The following is a 14,388-nucleotide window of genomic DNA, read 5'->3' as shown; positions in this document are numbered from 1 at the left end:
ATCAGACAAAATTAAGAAGAGAAATTTTATTTAAACCCATCTAACCTCTTTCTACACCCAACTTAAATTTTAAGAGAGCTACTAGACCCATCCTATTGTCTTATTTCTCCACCCATGTTATAATCATTCCCACCTTAACAAGTTAAAAAATTAAAATGCTATTTTCCCATCCACTATTATTCCCAAAATAACCTTTAAAATATGCATGCATATGAAATTATAAAACAACATATACTTTTCATAATGCATCACAGACGTGGTATTTCAACTAGCTCTTGTGCCAGGGTGCTGCTGATTCATTCCAAGCGTTCTAAAATGCACATAACAATGAAACAAAAAAAAAAAAAAAGGAAAGAATTGTTTGATTTGCTTAAGGATTTTCGTAAGTGAGTTTTGTGTTTCTCAACATATGTTAGCCAAATTCAAATAAGCAATAAAAATAAGGATATTGCCCAAATCCATTTTGCTAATCTTGAAGACACAAGTATGCAAATTCAATTGGAAAACACAGAGGTATCCAAATTCAAAAGGAAAACTTCGATGACATATATACGGTGCGGCAAATGCAAAAGATCCACATACAAAATTATTCATTTACCTCTTCAATAGAAACGTAATCTTCTACCTGTTTCATAGAAGTGTCATCTTCTACTTCTTCAACGAAAAAGTCATCTAAATCCTTTTTTTATTTTTATTTATTTTTTATATAATTTTTTATGCTTTCTCTGTACGAAAAGAGATGGAAAGATGAGCTAGGGTTTAAGATAGACTAAGTGTGCAACCCAACCATTTTTTTAACGCAAAAGAGGATAATTAATGTCCTTATCAGTCATTTTACAAATGAACAAATTTGTAATTAAAATATTCAATAAAAGGTGGGTGAAAAGATAAGACAATGGGGTGGGAATAACATCACTCAATTTTAAATGTTAATTGTCTATTTTACCCTCTTGCATAATTACTATTAAGTACAAAATGAAATTAATAATAAAAATCAAATTTATCAATAGACCCACATACTATAATTAAACCCTAGCATCACCCTTTGTTTATCCTACGTTCATTTCGACCAAAACCCTAATAGCTCTAATAGAGAAAACAAGCTTTTCTATTGATGGATGGTGGTTTTGAAGTTTTTAATCCTCTAACTAAGGTATGACTCGATTTATGGATATTTTGTTTGTTTGCTTCTTCTTTGGATTAAATTTCATACTTTTTTTATATTATATTACATTGTATTTGTTTTTCTCTGCTGTTTGTATGCGTCCCAAAACACCAGTACAAGGACTTTTGGTTAGTACTGCAAAGACATAAAACTTGATTCTTGGGGCAAATAAAGATTGCTCAACCTTAACCACGAAAGAAAAGAAAGAAAAGAAAACTTACTTAAGACTTGGAGATTGCTTGAATCTATACACTTGAACTTTTATTGATATATAGAATGTTTACAAAGAGAAGTGTTTACAAAGGATGCTAGGAAGGTTTCAGATGCTTGAGTGTATGAGGATTGAAGTATGGTGTGTATCTGGTGTTGAGGTGTGTTGAGATGTTAAGGTGTTAAGGTGTTAAGGTTATTTCTGCATAGGAGAAAATGCTCCCTTATATACAAAAATTAAGACAGAATAACGTTTCAATTATTTACAACTTTTTGAATAGTGACAGTACACTGTTTCTGAAAGCTGGTTGACTTGTCTTTGCTTTAATAAAGGTCATGTGAATCCATTTTGGCTTGGTTGCTACAATGTTTGCCACCTTATCTTTTGCATTCAAATGTTATCTGAAAGTGTCAGTCCTCTTTTTTCTTCTTTTGGATGTATTCTTTGGTGAAGATCACGTGAACTTTGCTGAATACTGGACCAATTTTGTACAGATGTTTGAAGGGTAGCATTGGCATTTTAAAAAAACTTTTGTCCTGATGATTAAAAGAAATTTTTTTTGAAGCTTTTGGTTAGTTTTCCATTTATTATTATGAGTCCTCTTTATATTTTGGCATTTAATCCATCACTACGTGAATAGTACTATATATACCACCAATTAACAACTTCAAGATACAGACTTCCAAATGGATTCTAGGCATGGAAATAGTATCATGAGTGTTGTTATGCTTCCTTGGTTAGCTCACGGCCACATCTCTCCCTTCCTCGAGCTAGCCAAGAAGCTCAGCGAGAGAAATTTTCATATCTTTTTTTGTTCGACGCCTGTAATTCTCAACTCCGTCAAGCCAAAACTTCCTGAAAGATACAATCATTGCATTGAATTTGTTGAACTACATCTTCCACACGATGTATTTCCAGAACTGGCACCTCACTACCACACCACCAATGGCCTCCCACCCCACCTCATGCCCACCCTAAAAAAGGCTTTGCAAATGGCAACCCCTTACTTTTCCAACATCCTCAAAACCCTAAACCCTGATTTTCTCATATATGATTTTGTTGTCCCATGGGCACTGTCTCTAGGTTTGGATCAAAATATTCCCACCATCCAATTTTTCATCTTCAGCGCTGTTTCGGTATCATTTCTTTTCCATCGTCTCTTCAAGGGCCCTAGTGTCCGGTTTCCGTTTCCCGCAATCTATCTTCGCGATTACGAGATTAGTAAGTTCAATAGTATGATGCCGCCAGCTTCATCAAATGACAATAGAAAGGATGACAGAGTCCCTCAACTGCAATTCCCTATTACCACTGGTCGCTCTTGTGACCTCATTTTGTTAAAGACATTCAGGGAGATTGAAGGAAAATATGTTGATTACCTCTATGAGTTAATGGACAGCAAGATTCTGCTTCTTGGTCCACTGCTCCACGACCCTACTAAGGATCAAGAAGACAAAGATGAAGAAACAGATCACATCATCAAATGGCTGAACAAACGGGAAACATCTTCGGTTGTGTATATTTCCTTTGGGAGTGAGTACTTTTTATCCAAGGAGGAAATAGAAGAGATAGCTCATGGGTTAGAGCTTAGCAAAGTGAGTTTCATTTGGGTTGTTAGGTTTCCTATGGAAGAGAAAATAACTAGGGCTAAAGAGGTATTGCCAAAAGGGTTTGTAGAGAGGGTGGGAGAGAGGGGAATGATAGTGGAGGGTTGGGCACCACAAACAAAGATATTGCAGAATTCTAGCGTCGGTGGATTTCTGAGCCACTGTGGATGGAGCTCTGTACTGGAGAGCATGAAGTTCGGTGTTCCAATTATAGCCATGCCTATGCATCTTGACCAGCCATATAACGCCAGACTAGTAGAGGAGCTGGGTGTTGGTGTGGAGGTCAAGAAAACAGGAAGAGGAGGAGGTTTGCAACGAGAAGAGGTAGCAAAGGTGATCAAAGATGTGATGGAAAACAATATTGGGGAGGTTGTGAGAAGAAAAGCAATGGAACTGAGAGACAACATCGGAAAAAGAGAGGATCGAGAGATAGAGGGGCTGGTTGATGAGTTGGTGCAACTTCGAATTCGTACAGGGAAAGAATCAATAAATTAAGCGTGCAAATTAGCTTGCAGTAATATCAGGATGGTGTATCTGATACACTCAATAATAATAAATCCTTGTATTGTAATAACTAATAACATTGCTGCTAAATGCAATTCTTTTAAGTCCCGACATCGAAAAAGAGCCAAGAGCTGGATTCGATTGAAGAGTTTGTTCGACTTTGTACGAGAAGGAATTAATGATGAAGTAGGTATATCAGTTGTAATTTATAGTTGCGAGCTTCATTTTTCTTTTTCCGTTTGATTAAAGCTCTTGATTTTACTGTTATTATCCTAAAAGATTGTGTTATCCTTCTTGACTCAATAAAACCGCTATCGTTTCTTTAAAAAAAATTGGTATATTTTGTTTCGTAAAATTTCAATAACCATTATTTCACAGAATTTCAATAAAACCGCCGACTACAAACACTAAAACCCTGTAACCTGCTCTCTTTGAGGAGTTTTTTTTGTACATATAAGCACCTCTATGCACCAGGCACAGCCTCGTTGAAGATTTTTTTTTGTGATATCAAAAGAAGCAATCCAAGTTATAGTAGCTCAACATGAATTTTGCACACATATGAACTGCAACCTTGGACATTATAATATGCTGTCTTATTGTGCGATTTAATCCAAATGTGAAAAATATCATTGTATGAAAAAAAAAAAAAAAAATAGAATGTTTATAATTTTCACGCACAAAAAATTGGTAGTTTCGTCATCGGTAGGCACGCGTGGCCGGTTTTCATTAATATTTCTCTTGAATGCAAACTTAAACTGTAGGGTGAAATTCACACACATGAGTACCGGTTTTATTTTAATTCATGGAACTTACTGTGCTTATTGACATACAAAGAATGAATAGAAGTGTAGATTTCACATAAAAATCTGTAATCTAATATTTGAAAATCAAGAATTAAGTTTACGAGGCTAGTTAAATCGATTCTCATTATCAAACCCGTGACGAGTAATTTGAATAATTTTCATGACCCAAATACACCAACACTCTAACACTTGTGATATTTTGTGTTAATGGTGCAATGCTATGTGAAGAGAAACTTACGGGTAACATTACACTATTAAGGGTTACACTATTAAGGGTGAAGTGTTGATTTAGTCTCTGAACTATCATCTCAGTGAAAATTAGGTTCCTGAATTATTTTTTTTGGTAAAATAAGTCCCTAAATTCATTAAAAATTGCTAATTTCATCCTTACTATTATATTCAAAGCTATATTATCCAATTTTTCGTCAACTGAAATCACTTGACACATTTTAGAGTGTAATACTATCATTTTCTAGCCTATAAGTCCTTAACATTTCATATAGGTTGCGAATCTAACGTCTAATTTATTGTTTGAAGTTAACTTACACTATTTCTTATGGAAAACTACCGATTTACCCTCCAATGTTAACTCGATACACTATTTCTTTATGAAAAACTACCAATCTATCCTTTAATATGTATTATATGCAAGTAATGTGGCTTAAATTGACGAAAAATTGAATATAGTAATTTGAAATATAATATTATGAATGTAATTGACAGATTTTTATTATTTAATGATTGATTTTTCTAAAAAAAAAAATTTTAAAAACCTAATTTTCAATGAAATAATAATTTAGAAACTAAATTGACACTTGAAATTACTATTAACGTAAGTAAACATGCTAAACAAGTGCAACTTATGCCGAGATGGAGCAAATCTACAGGGACAAAAAGTCAAAAAGACCTACCCGTTCTCGTACGCATAAACTGGGTTCGAGCTCTTTCAACACAGCCTGAATGTTATTTGGTGGGCAATCCCAAGCGACAGTGATTAGCACAGCGAAATCAGAGAAAATGCATTACTGGGTTCGAGCTTCTTCCTCTGATTTTGTTGGAACTCTACCCCAACCTCGCAGGTCAAATTCTCTCTCTCTCTCTCTCTCATATATGTGTTATAGCTTTCTAGATTTTCCATTTGAATTTTGGTTTCTTTGAATTCTCAGTGGTCACACGGCGGTCGTTGTGGGTAGATCAAAGGTGGTTGTGTTTGGAGGCCTTGTAGAAAAGAGGTTTCTCAGCGATATCGTGGTCTATGACATTGGTTCTTTGTTTTCCACTCTCTCTAATTATCTCTATTTGTTATACTTCAGTCTACTTTGGTCTGATTTTTATTGATATTTGTCATCCGGGTTCTTTGAAATTCGATGAAATTATGTAAATTTTACTCTCTTGAATTTCTGGGTGTCCTTGGTTCTACTTTTTGCTCACTTATACTGACTATCTTGATTTATTAAATTTTTATTTGGCTCTATACTCCAATATGTTACTGAAATTCGTATTATACACAAACACTAATGCATCGAGATCTTGGGATAAATGATCTGGCGAGAGAATGATAACTGGACTCCCGACCTTGCCGGGGTTAATGAAAGAATCAATTACGTTTAACAAGATTATAATTACTAATTTAAAGAAGAAAAATAAATTATTTAACAAAACTCTAAATAAAGTAACTGTTAAATGAGTTTATAAGATGGTTTTTATATATCATCATGAAGAAATTTAGTTGGTTTCATATAGTATATAGATATTGACATGGATTTGCATCATAAGTTTGAATGGTAAAGGGGATTTTGCACTTCTCCTTTATACTTATTTGAGGATCTTAGAAACTTTTTAAAAGTGTTTCAGATATTTATACAACTATTTGTATTTCTTGAAAATCTTTGATTGTATGCATGATATCGCGGTCTGCAATCACCATGTTAGGAACTTCTCTCCATTTAGCATTGTTGCAACAATGTTTCCCTAACAACATCCTAGTCCTAATCGTTTTTGTCGTAATACTTCTCTTAAGTAAACTTGCCTGACTTAGTTTGAAGGATCACTTTGTGCTTAATTCATGTTACGGTAATGAACAGGTGAAATGGATCTATACTTAAGCACAAGGAAACTTGTATTTATTATTATATGCACCATGGCACAATGCTTATGTGGATTAAGGTTTTCTATGAGTGGGACTTTAGTTTACTTTTTGTTAATAGATTTTCACACAGGTTTTACAATAGCATCTCAATGTAGGCCTTTTACTTTTTCAGATAACAAATTATGGTATCAGCCAGAGTGCACTGGTGGCTCCGATGGAGAAGTTGGTCCAGGCCCACGAGCATTTCACGTTGCTGTTGTGATTGATTGTCATATGTTCATCTTTGGTGGGCGTTCTGGAGGCAAGAGGTATGTTCACATTCATTATATGTTCTATCTGCAACTCTCTGCTCTATGACTCTTTTACTTTAATGCAAATGGTATTAGTGACGTTGTTCGATTATCAGGTTAGGTGACTTTTGGGTCCTAGATACTGGTAAGCATCTATTTGTTTTATGCTGCTGATAAGGCATGAGAATTATATCTACTTGGTTTAATGCTTTTTTCTTTTTGTCTTCCTTTGACTGATGAGTAATCAATTATTTATTTAAAGAATTACGTTTGTTCTAGATATATGGCAATGGACAGAGTTGACAAGTTTTGGTGACTTACCTTCTGCACGAGATTTTGCTGCAGCTTCAGCTATTGGAAATCGGAAAATTGTTATGTGAGTATATCTTTTGCATTCCTTATTGATTAGCTGATATGATGGTTCTCTAGTAACTTTTGCCAAGTTAAATGTAAAGTTATAAACAATTGCAGGTATGGTGGCTGGGATGGTAAAAGGTGGTTGTCAGATGTGTATCTCTTGGACACAAGTAAACATTTTTTTCTATGATTTTTTAATTATCTGTTATTTTCTGCTTCATGTTTGGTTGATTAAATTTGTTGAAATGGACATAAATCAGTTTTAGCTTGATTGTCTTCCCTATACAGTATCACTAGAGTGGATGGAGCTGTCAGTTACTGGGTCATTGCCTCCACCCAGATGTGGCCATACAGCTACCATGGTTGAGAAGCGGTTGCTTGTATATGGTGGCAGAGGTTAAGTAACATGCTTTGACTCTGTTGATAATTGGGTTTCATAATAACTCTTCCTTTCAAGTTTCATTTTATTTTGTTTTTTATTGTTTATCTCTCTCTGTTTTTTGTAGAGTTTTCTAAATAATGATATATTTTGTTATCATATTCAAGTTGAGAAATAAAGATTCCTCTTTTATCATATTGAAACCTAATTCTGAAGCTGCGGTGCGGTGCCTTAGAGTTTTGTCCTAATTGGTTTTGTTATTTTGATGTAATTTCTTTGATTGCTGTTTATTATGTCTTAGAGATTGCTGTTATTTTGTATTCTTTCATTTCCCAATAAAGTTTCATATAAGAACAAAATATCCTGCACTTGTGAAGGCAGACGATTCTTTCCATGGGATATCCCCTTTGAAGATAATTTCAGTGCCTATTTTCTTGCACTAGCCATTTGGGGTTTTCCTTATTAAGTGATACTACTACTATATTGTCCGTAAGTTTTTTGAATGCTTGAATTATTTGGTGTAACAAACTTCTACATTCTACTGTTTAACTGGCCCAATGAGTACCTGGAACTTTTCGGATTAAAGCACAAGGAGATACAAAATCATTAATAGAAATCTAATCAGTGTTCAAGTCTGCTGATTTGGTTTTTGTTTTTTCTTTTCCTCCTTTCCCTTTTGTTCTTTGTATTGTTGATAAACATATGTGCCAATCTTTGCATTTCTATGTAAGGCAAGCATAAGATGCTTCGGTTTATTTATGTGCAGTCTAGCTGACATGAATACTTGTCTTGACTTTCATAGGAGGTGGAGGTCCAATAATGGGTGATTTATGGGCTTTGAAGGGTCTAATCGAAGAAGGTTAGCAGTTTATTCCCTTTTTCTATGGTAGCTTACTATTTCTCTTGGCTTCTCCTTTTGATTGCTTACTATTTCGTGATGGCTTCTCCTTTTGATTTTACTTTGTTCTCATGTTTTTGAAAATTGCTCTATTTTGTCGGATTATTTTATTACATTTTATGTTTCCTCTCTGGATGACTGATGTGTCCCTCTTAGAGCACTTGTCAAAGTGATGACTATTCTCTTTCTAATGCCATCCAAATTACAATTAGCTTTTTGCTGCATCTGTTTGCGCCTGGCCAAATTGAGTTTTAGCCACCCAAAAGATAGTCATTTTAATTTTGTTTGTCTTCCAACTGGTACTATAAGGAATTAAGGATTAAGGAACCATTCCTCTATTTTCTTAGCTCGGAAGCAATATTGACACTGCACCTGCACTTGTGTTGGGGCTCTCATTTTTCATATAGTCATTTTAGCTTGACACATCCGCTGTTTACTTAGATTCATGAGTTTAAGCTACAAACGTGTCAATTCAAAAAACTCCTTATATATACAGACTAATAACAAAAACATGGGAATGTCAATTATATATATAATTATTACTTGGTTTTCAGTTATTCAACTATATTTTGTGATTCGTCTTTGTTGTGGAAGGTAGAGAATGAAACACCTGGGTGGACCCAATTGAAGCTTCCAGGACAAGCTCCTTCTGCTCGTTGTGGCCATACTATTACATCTGGAGGGCACTATGTAATCGACATTTCCATAATTTTTTTATTAGTCTCGTCAATATACTTTCTTCATGGACGACTTCTACTTCATTACAATTAATATATTTCTGTACCGTTTGTTATTATGGAGAACTTGGTTAGGGTAGGATGCCCTTAGTAGCAGCAGAAGGATCGTTCAAAGCTTGATTGTTAAGTTTAGATACAAGTGATCTCAGTCAGTTTGGCATGTGTGAACATATTAGCTCTTTTTTCTTTGGCGACAGATATCCTTACTTGAAAGAGTAGCATCAAACTTTTCCTTAATTTGCATATTTCATTTCATGGTTACTTTTTCAATTGTGTTGCATAAGTTGAAAAAATAAACTCTTAATATCTGGATCTTAAGAGTAGCGAAGAAGATGTATGCGATAGTATCTAACAATGAGACTTTTTGGCCAAAACAAGTACTCCAGTCCTGTATTGTAGGGTTCTTGATTACAAAAATCATATTTATATTGATGACAGCGGAAATTATTTATCATGTTATTTGTTTGGTTTTATTTATCGTTAAATCTTCACACTATTTTCTTGATGTCCTTTTGAAGCTGTTGCTCTTTGGCGGCCATGGAACTGGTGGCTGGTTGAGTCGTTATGACATTTATCACAATGACTGCATTATTCTAGACAGGGGTAATTGCTTCTTGCCTTTTTCTGTTGACTATTGACTGAACTTTGCTAATGCGTATTGATCAACCATTTATAGTTTTACCATGTTAATACTCTCATTTAAAATATTTATGTAGAAAACAGTACAGAAACCATAGGCCTACCATTCAATAGACACAAGTGCTGCTAGAAAATTTTCAGTCCCCAACCATTACGGCACTCTTACTGGGTTTACCATTTTTCGTCTTTTTAAATTTTTTTCACTTGTAAAAAATAAGTGAAAAGCTTTTCATAGTCCACTTGCATACCGCAATCTTCAATAATCCTATCCTTTTGTTTCTATAAAATAGATGGGAAAATCATATGACAGAAAGCGAGAAAGTAAGAAAATAGTAGTGGCTCAGATGCAACTAAAATCAGAAAGCAGAGCGCTTATATGATTCTCATCATTGAAGCAGATCACCAAATGAAGAATTAAGATTGGTGTTAATATTTTGTAAATGTGAGGCAAGAACAAAGGAAAAAAAATAAGGTCACTAGAATCAGAACTACTTTTAAGTTGTTGTACTGAGGACTTCGGTATGACCACTGACATCCAGTGCTTAACATCGCAACATGTAATAGTAAATGGATTGCATTATTGGTTTAAAATGGAGATTATGTTAAATGAGTAAGAAACTATCTTCTTAATTATATATTTGTGGACAACTCTGTGCGAAACATTTCTACGTGTTCGATGCAATTGTTTTTAATTGCATCATTCTTTTCCATAATTTGATATATACAAAATTGAAAACCATTCCCTATACTTCCTAACCCTGCACACTTTTTCTCTTGATTTGGTTTGGATGCTTTGCATCTTTCATGCAATTATTTAAATTTACTTTTTCCTTCTGGAGTCAAGTGTCTGCCCAATGGAAGCGCTTGCCTACTGGCAATGAACCTCCTCCTGCTCGAGCATACCATTCACTAACATGTATGGGTTCACGCTATCTGTTATTTGGTGGCTTTGATGGAAAATCAACTTTTGGTGATCTGTGGTGGTTGGTTCCTGAAGGTATTATGCTGTCTTCATTTTTCTCATCTGATAATTTGCTTTGTTGTCTTATAAACCACTTGTTGAAGATGAATTCAGTTAGGTTATGAATAATCCTCTATGTGCTTTGAGCCTTTGTGCTATAAACTAAGTGGTATGGGATGGATTGGGATGCGTTAGGTCAGAGCCTCATATTTTGCAGTTGCCGAGCATAAAAGTTTACCTAGACTTGGAATCTTACTAAACTTTATGCAAAAAAAAAAAAAAAAAAAAAAAAAAAAAAAAAAAGGGAGAAATTTGTGTTTGGTTTTCACTTTTTAATTTATTAATATCTTTTTTCTTTGCTGGAATGCTTATGAAATTTTGCATGCATGAAAGAGTTTGATATAACGGTTAAACAATTTTAATTGATATCAAACTCTTGGAAGTCGGTTTGGTCATGATGGGCAGGCTCCAATGTCATCTAAATCTTGTTAGTGAAGAAAAAAGTTGAGGAAAAAAGACTTAGAATATGGCTTAGTGAAGGTAAGAATGGCACAAGCCGTATTTGCTAAGATTAGATGTTTTATGATCTTTGCTGTATAGTTTATCCAGCAGTGGAGAACCTTGTTTTTCCTTTTTTTATGCCTCATGGCGTTTGAATTAGAACCTAATTCTAGCATGTTATAATTGTCACTTTTGGCTTGTTCTGTAGAGGACTCCCTTGCAAAGAGATTACTTGCAGCTTCACCAAATGTCCAAAATATCCAAAATAAGGATGTGGAGTTGGGAAATGAAAATGTCCAAAATATCAAGGTATTTTTACAAATGCCTCCAATTAAGTCCTACTTTTAATATGGATTTTATATTATCTCACAAGAATACTAGTTTACTGGTAGAGTTTAACTTTGTAAGTGACCCTTCTAATTTTAACAGGAAAACCAAATGGAAGAATCTGCTGTCTCGGAGTTACAAAAAAGATTAGGGATATCTGTTTCTCTCCTTGGGAACGGAGTTCCAGTTGTGGACGAGGTGGAAGACAAAGAATTCATTCAACTGGCTTCGAATTTGGTTGGTGAAAGAGTATCTGGTAACGAACATGTTTCAGATGTTCAGGTAGGGTACTTTACCATTCATCAATTAGGTAGTTTTAAATGTCAAATGCAATCCGCGATGTAAAAGAGTGAAAATTTAATGAAATACAACTCAGGCCCTTCGTGACCACTGGAGGAAATCTACACCAAGGCTTATCCCACTTAAGGAGTTTGGCCCCTTGCTTCGGGACTACCAACGCCTGATTACTCGTCGTCTTCAGTAAGAACATCTTACACCATAGTTTATGATCAGCTAAACTTATCTCAGGATTATGGTTATTATTAAAGATTTACCTGCTTAAACTAGAAGCGGCTAGCTCACAATCCTCATTTTACCTTTTGGTTGTGTACATGGTATTCACATCATATTCACTTCTAGGTCTTGATCCTCACATAGTATGTGGTGAAACATGAGTTGAGTGCATAACCTAGATGCAGTATAATGATTATAAAATTTACATCACAGCTCAAGAAGGTCAGTGGGTTTTGCGTGCTTCTCTTATTTTTGCTTAGTGTAACTAATAGATTACTCCTAAACTGAAAAGCAAACTTGATGATATACTTCTACTAAATATTTTGTGCGTACATGTAAATATAGTGAGTACAGTGAGCTACAGAATAATCAAAATAATGCTTCTTGGAGTCCTCTTATGGTAGGAGCAAGATGATTCTCTGAAGCATGGTGCGAAAGGAGGCTTAGGGTTTAGGAGGAAGATGATACTCTAGTAACCGAGGACATTGAGTGAGTTGTTTGGGAGCTGGCTACTGTAAAATGGACACCAACACTTGTGCACCAGATTGTTTTTGTGAAGACAAATCTATTAGAGATATTCCATAACTGAAACGTGATCAATTTATCTTTTTTTTTTTTTTTTTTTTTTTTTTTTTTTAATATCATTAAAATTGAAACTTAGACACAGTCCAGTGGCATCTCAAATGTTTTGGTCTCTGTCCATATTTTGACATTATGTTTGCCTGGGGAAAATAACCATGTATAAAATAAACTTACCATGACAGTTTGTATTCTAACCCATATTTGTCGGTTGCTAATTTGCTAACTTGGTTGATTAATGTTTTCATCTTTTTCTTTTTGTGGAATTTTCATCGTGGCTATAATAGGGCGAATAGTGGATCCGATATGCAGTTCCTCGAGTCTAGTTTTCCTGGAAAAGCGGCTTATGGTTTCTACCATATCAGAAATGTTAACCAGGTATAAATCATGCTTAGTTATGCAAGGCAATCAAAATAATTATTGTCCTTATCACATGATCCCATATTTCCTGCATCTCCAAACTTTTTTTCTAGTTTCCGTTTATATTTTTCTCTTTGTTTCTCTTCCCATATTGCTTTTAATTACATCATGGTTTTCAGTTGCGTTTGGATGACATCCCAAAGCTGCTGGCAGAGTACAAACAACTACTGCCAAACTAAGGGACGGAGCTGGCAAAACGAAAACAAAAAGGGAACTCGTCTAAAAGATATGTCCTAACCAATCCACATTTTCATTGAAGTTATGGCATTGTAGTGCTCTCATGTTTCGCTGGCACAAACCTCCATTGATGAACTCATTGCTAGACTGGTGCAAAGATCTTGTACATGTCCACTATAAACTCGTCGTTAACTTGTTGGTATTGGTGGTTGGATAGCACTTCCGATAAAGATGCATACAGTTAAGAGTATGCAAGCATGGTTTCTGGCTAGTAATTATTTTCGACTCACTTGAATCTTCTATTTACGGATTTTCTTTGGTAATATTAATGTGTGATACAAAGAGTTCCTCTATTGAAGCCAACTGTTTCTTTTACTTCATCCAACATTGAATGAATTTTGCTCAGATCTGTGCTCTACTGAATGCGGAAGAATGGGTTCGGTCAATTAGGAACCAATCTTATTCGATATTTTTTTCATTTTTTGAAGACTTTCTTAAACTTACACTTCAATTCCCAACATGAACTCTCATTTTTTATAGAAATGTTCAGTTAAAATTACTGAAAATTCAACAACTTACGGGCCGTTTGGCAATCATGTACTCTTCTGCTTTTAATTTCTCTGTTTTTGAAAGTTGAAATCTTGTTTTGCAATTACTCTCCGTTTTCATGCTTCCTTTAAGTTTTTAAAATTTGGTCTTGAGTTTTCATTTTTTGGTTTTCTGTTTTTCATGTTTTTGAAAACTGAAAGTAGTTACTAAATAATATTTCAATGCACCAAAAAAAAAACAAAAAAAAAACTAAATAGTTATCAAACTAAAAACGAATTGATTATCAAACGGCATCTGAAATAAACGTGCATATCTCAACGAAGCTAGTGAAAAATTGTTGCTTGGGTTTGTTGATGATAATGGAAATTGGTGCGTGAATTTTCTATGGTTGCCGGTGCATTTAAATGTGGGTTATGTTGGAAGAGGCGTTTGAACTCATTAGAGCATCTCGGGAGTAAAAAAAGTCTACATCATCAATAATAGTAAAAAGAGACAAAATTAATTTACTCCAACCGAAAAGTCAATTTCTATGTGACCTGATGTGGATTGACAACAACTTCAAAATTTTTAATTATTAATAAATGTTTCTTATTGTTCTTTAAACTCTATTATTTTTTGTTCTTAAAATACATATTACAATTACGAATGTAACAAATAATTGTTTAAATTTTAAATATCGGGTGGA

At 34.4% G+C, this 14,388-nt stretch overlaps 1 protein-coding gene and 1 pseudogene across 3 annotated transcripts; both read left to right on the top strand.

Moving 5' to 3' along the window:
• Positions 1–2,058: 2,058 nt before the first annotated feature.
• On the top strand, positions 2,059–3,762 carry LOC137746570 (beta-D-glucosyl crocetin beta-1,6-glucosyltransferase pseudogene; annotated as a pseudogene). The gene has a single exon (XR_015967043.1). The product of XR_015967043.1 is annotated as a beta-D-glucosyl crocetin beta-1,6-glucosyltransferase pseudogene (transcript).
• A 1,382-nt stretch (positions 3,763–5,144) lies between these two features.
• LOC137748198 (protein GLUTELIN PRECURSOR ACCUMULATION 3) lies at positions 5,145–13,529 on the top strand. 2 transcript variants are annotated; one of them, XM_068488306.2, is made up of 16 exons: positions 5,145–5,366; positions 5,454–5,551; positions 6,549–6,684; positions 6,783–6,811; positions 6,946–7,042; positions 7,138–7,193; positions 7,312–7,419; positions 8,205–8,261; positions 8,899–8,990; positions 9,556–9,640; positions 10,521–10,673; positions 11,347–11,447; positions 11,568–11,747; positions 11,842–11,945; positions 12,845–12,935; positions 13,097–13,529. In XM_068488306.2, the coding sequence occupies exons 1-16, from the start codon at positions 5,248–5,250 to the stop codon at positions 13,154–13,156; spliced, it is 1,566 nt and encodes a 521-aa protein (XP_068344407.2). In that variant the 5' UTR covers positions 5,145–5,247; the 3' UTR covers positions 13,157–13,529. The 2 variants fall into 2 exon arrangements, with proteins under 2 accessions (XP_068344407.2, XP_068344406.2); XM_068488305.2 differs by having other exon boundaries at positions 11,568–11,749; positions 11,838–11,945; positions 13,097–13,270.
• The last annotated feature ends 859 nt before the right edge of the window (positions 13,530–14,388 follow it).

Source organism: Pyrus communis, chromosome 2, assembly GCF_041283825.1.
Source record: "Pyrus communis isolate YQ-2024b chromosome 2, ASM4128382v1, whole genome shotgun sequence".
Classification (NCBI taxonomy): domain Eukaryota; kingdom Viridiplantae; phylum Streptophyta; class Magnoliopsida; order Rosales; family Rosaceae; genus Pyrus; species Pyrus communis.
This window is presented reverse-complemented; position numbering and strand designations above follow the sequence as displayed.

Coding starts and splice junctions, on each gene's coding strand:
- LOC137748198 (XM_068488305.2), top strand. CDS start 5,248: ATGTTATTTGGTGGGCAATCCCAAGCGACAGTGATTAGCACAGCGAAA. Junction 5,367..5,453: donor ACTCTACCCCAACCTCGCAG/GTCAAATTCTCT, acceptor TTGAATTCTCAG/TGGTCACACGGCGGTCGTTG. Junction 9,641..10,520: donor CTGCATTATTCTAGACAGGG/GTAATTGCTTCT, acceptor TCTGGAGTCAAG/TGTCTGCCCAATGGAAGCGC.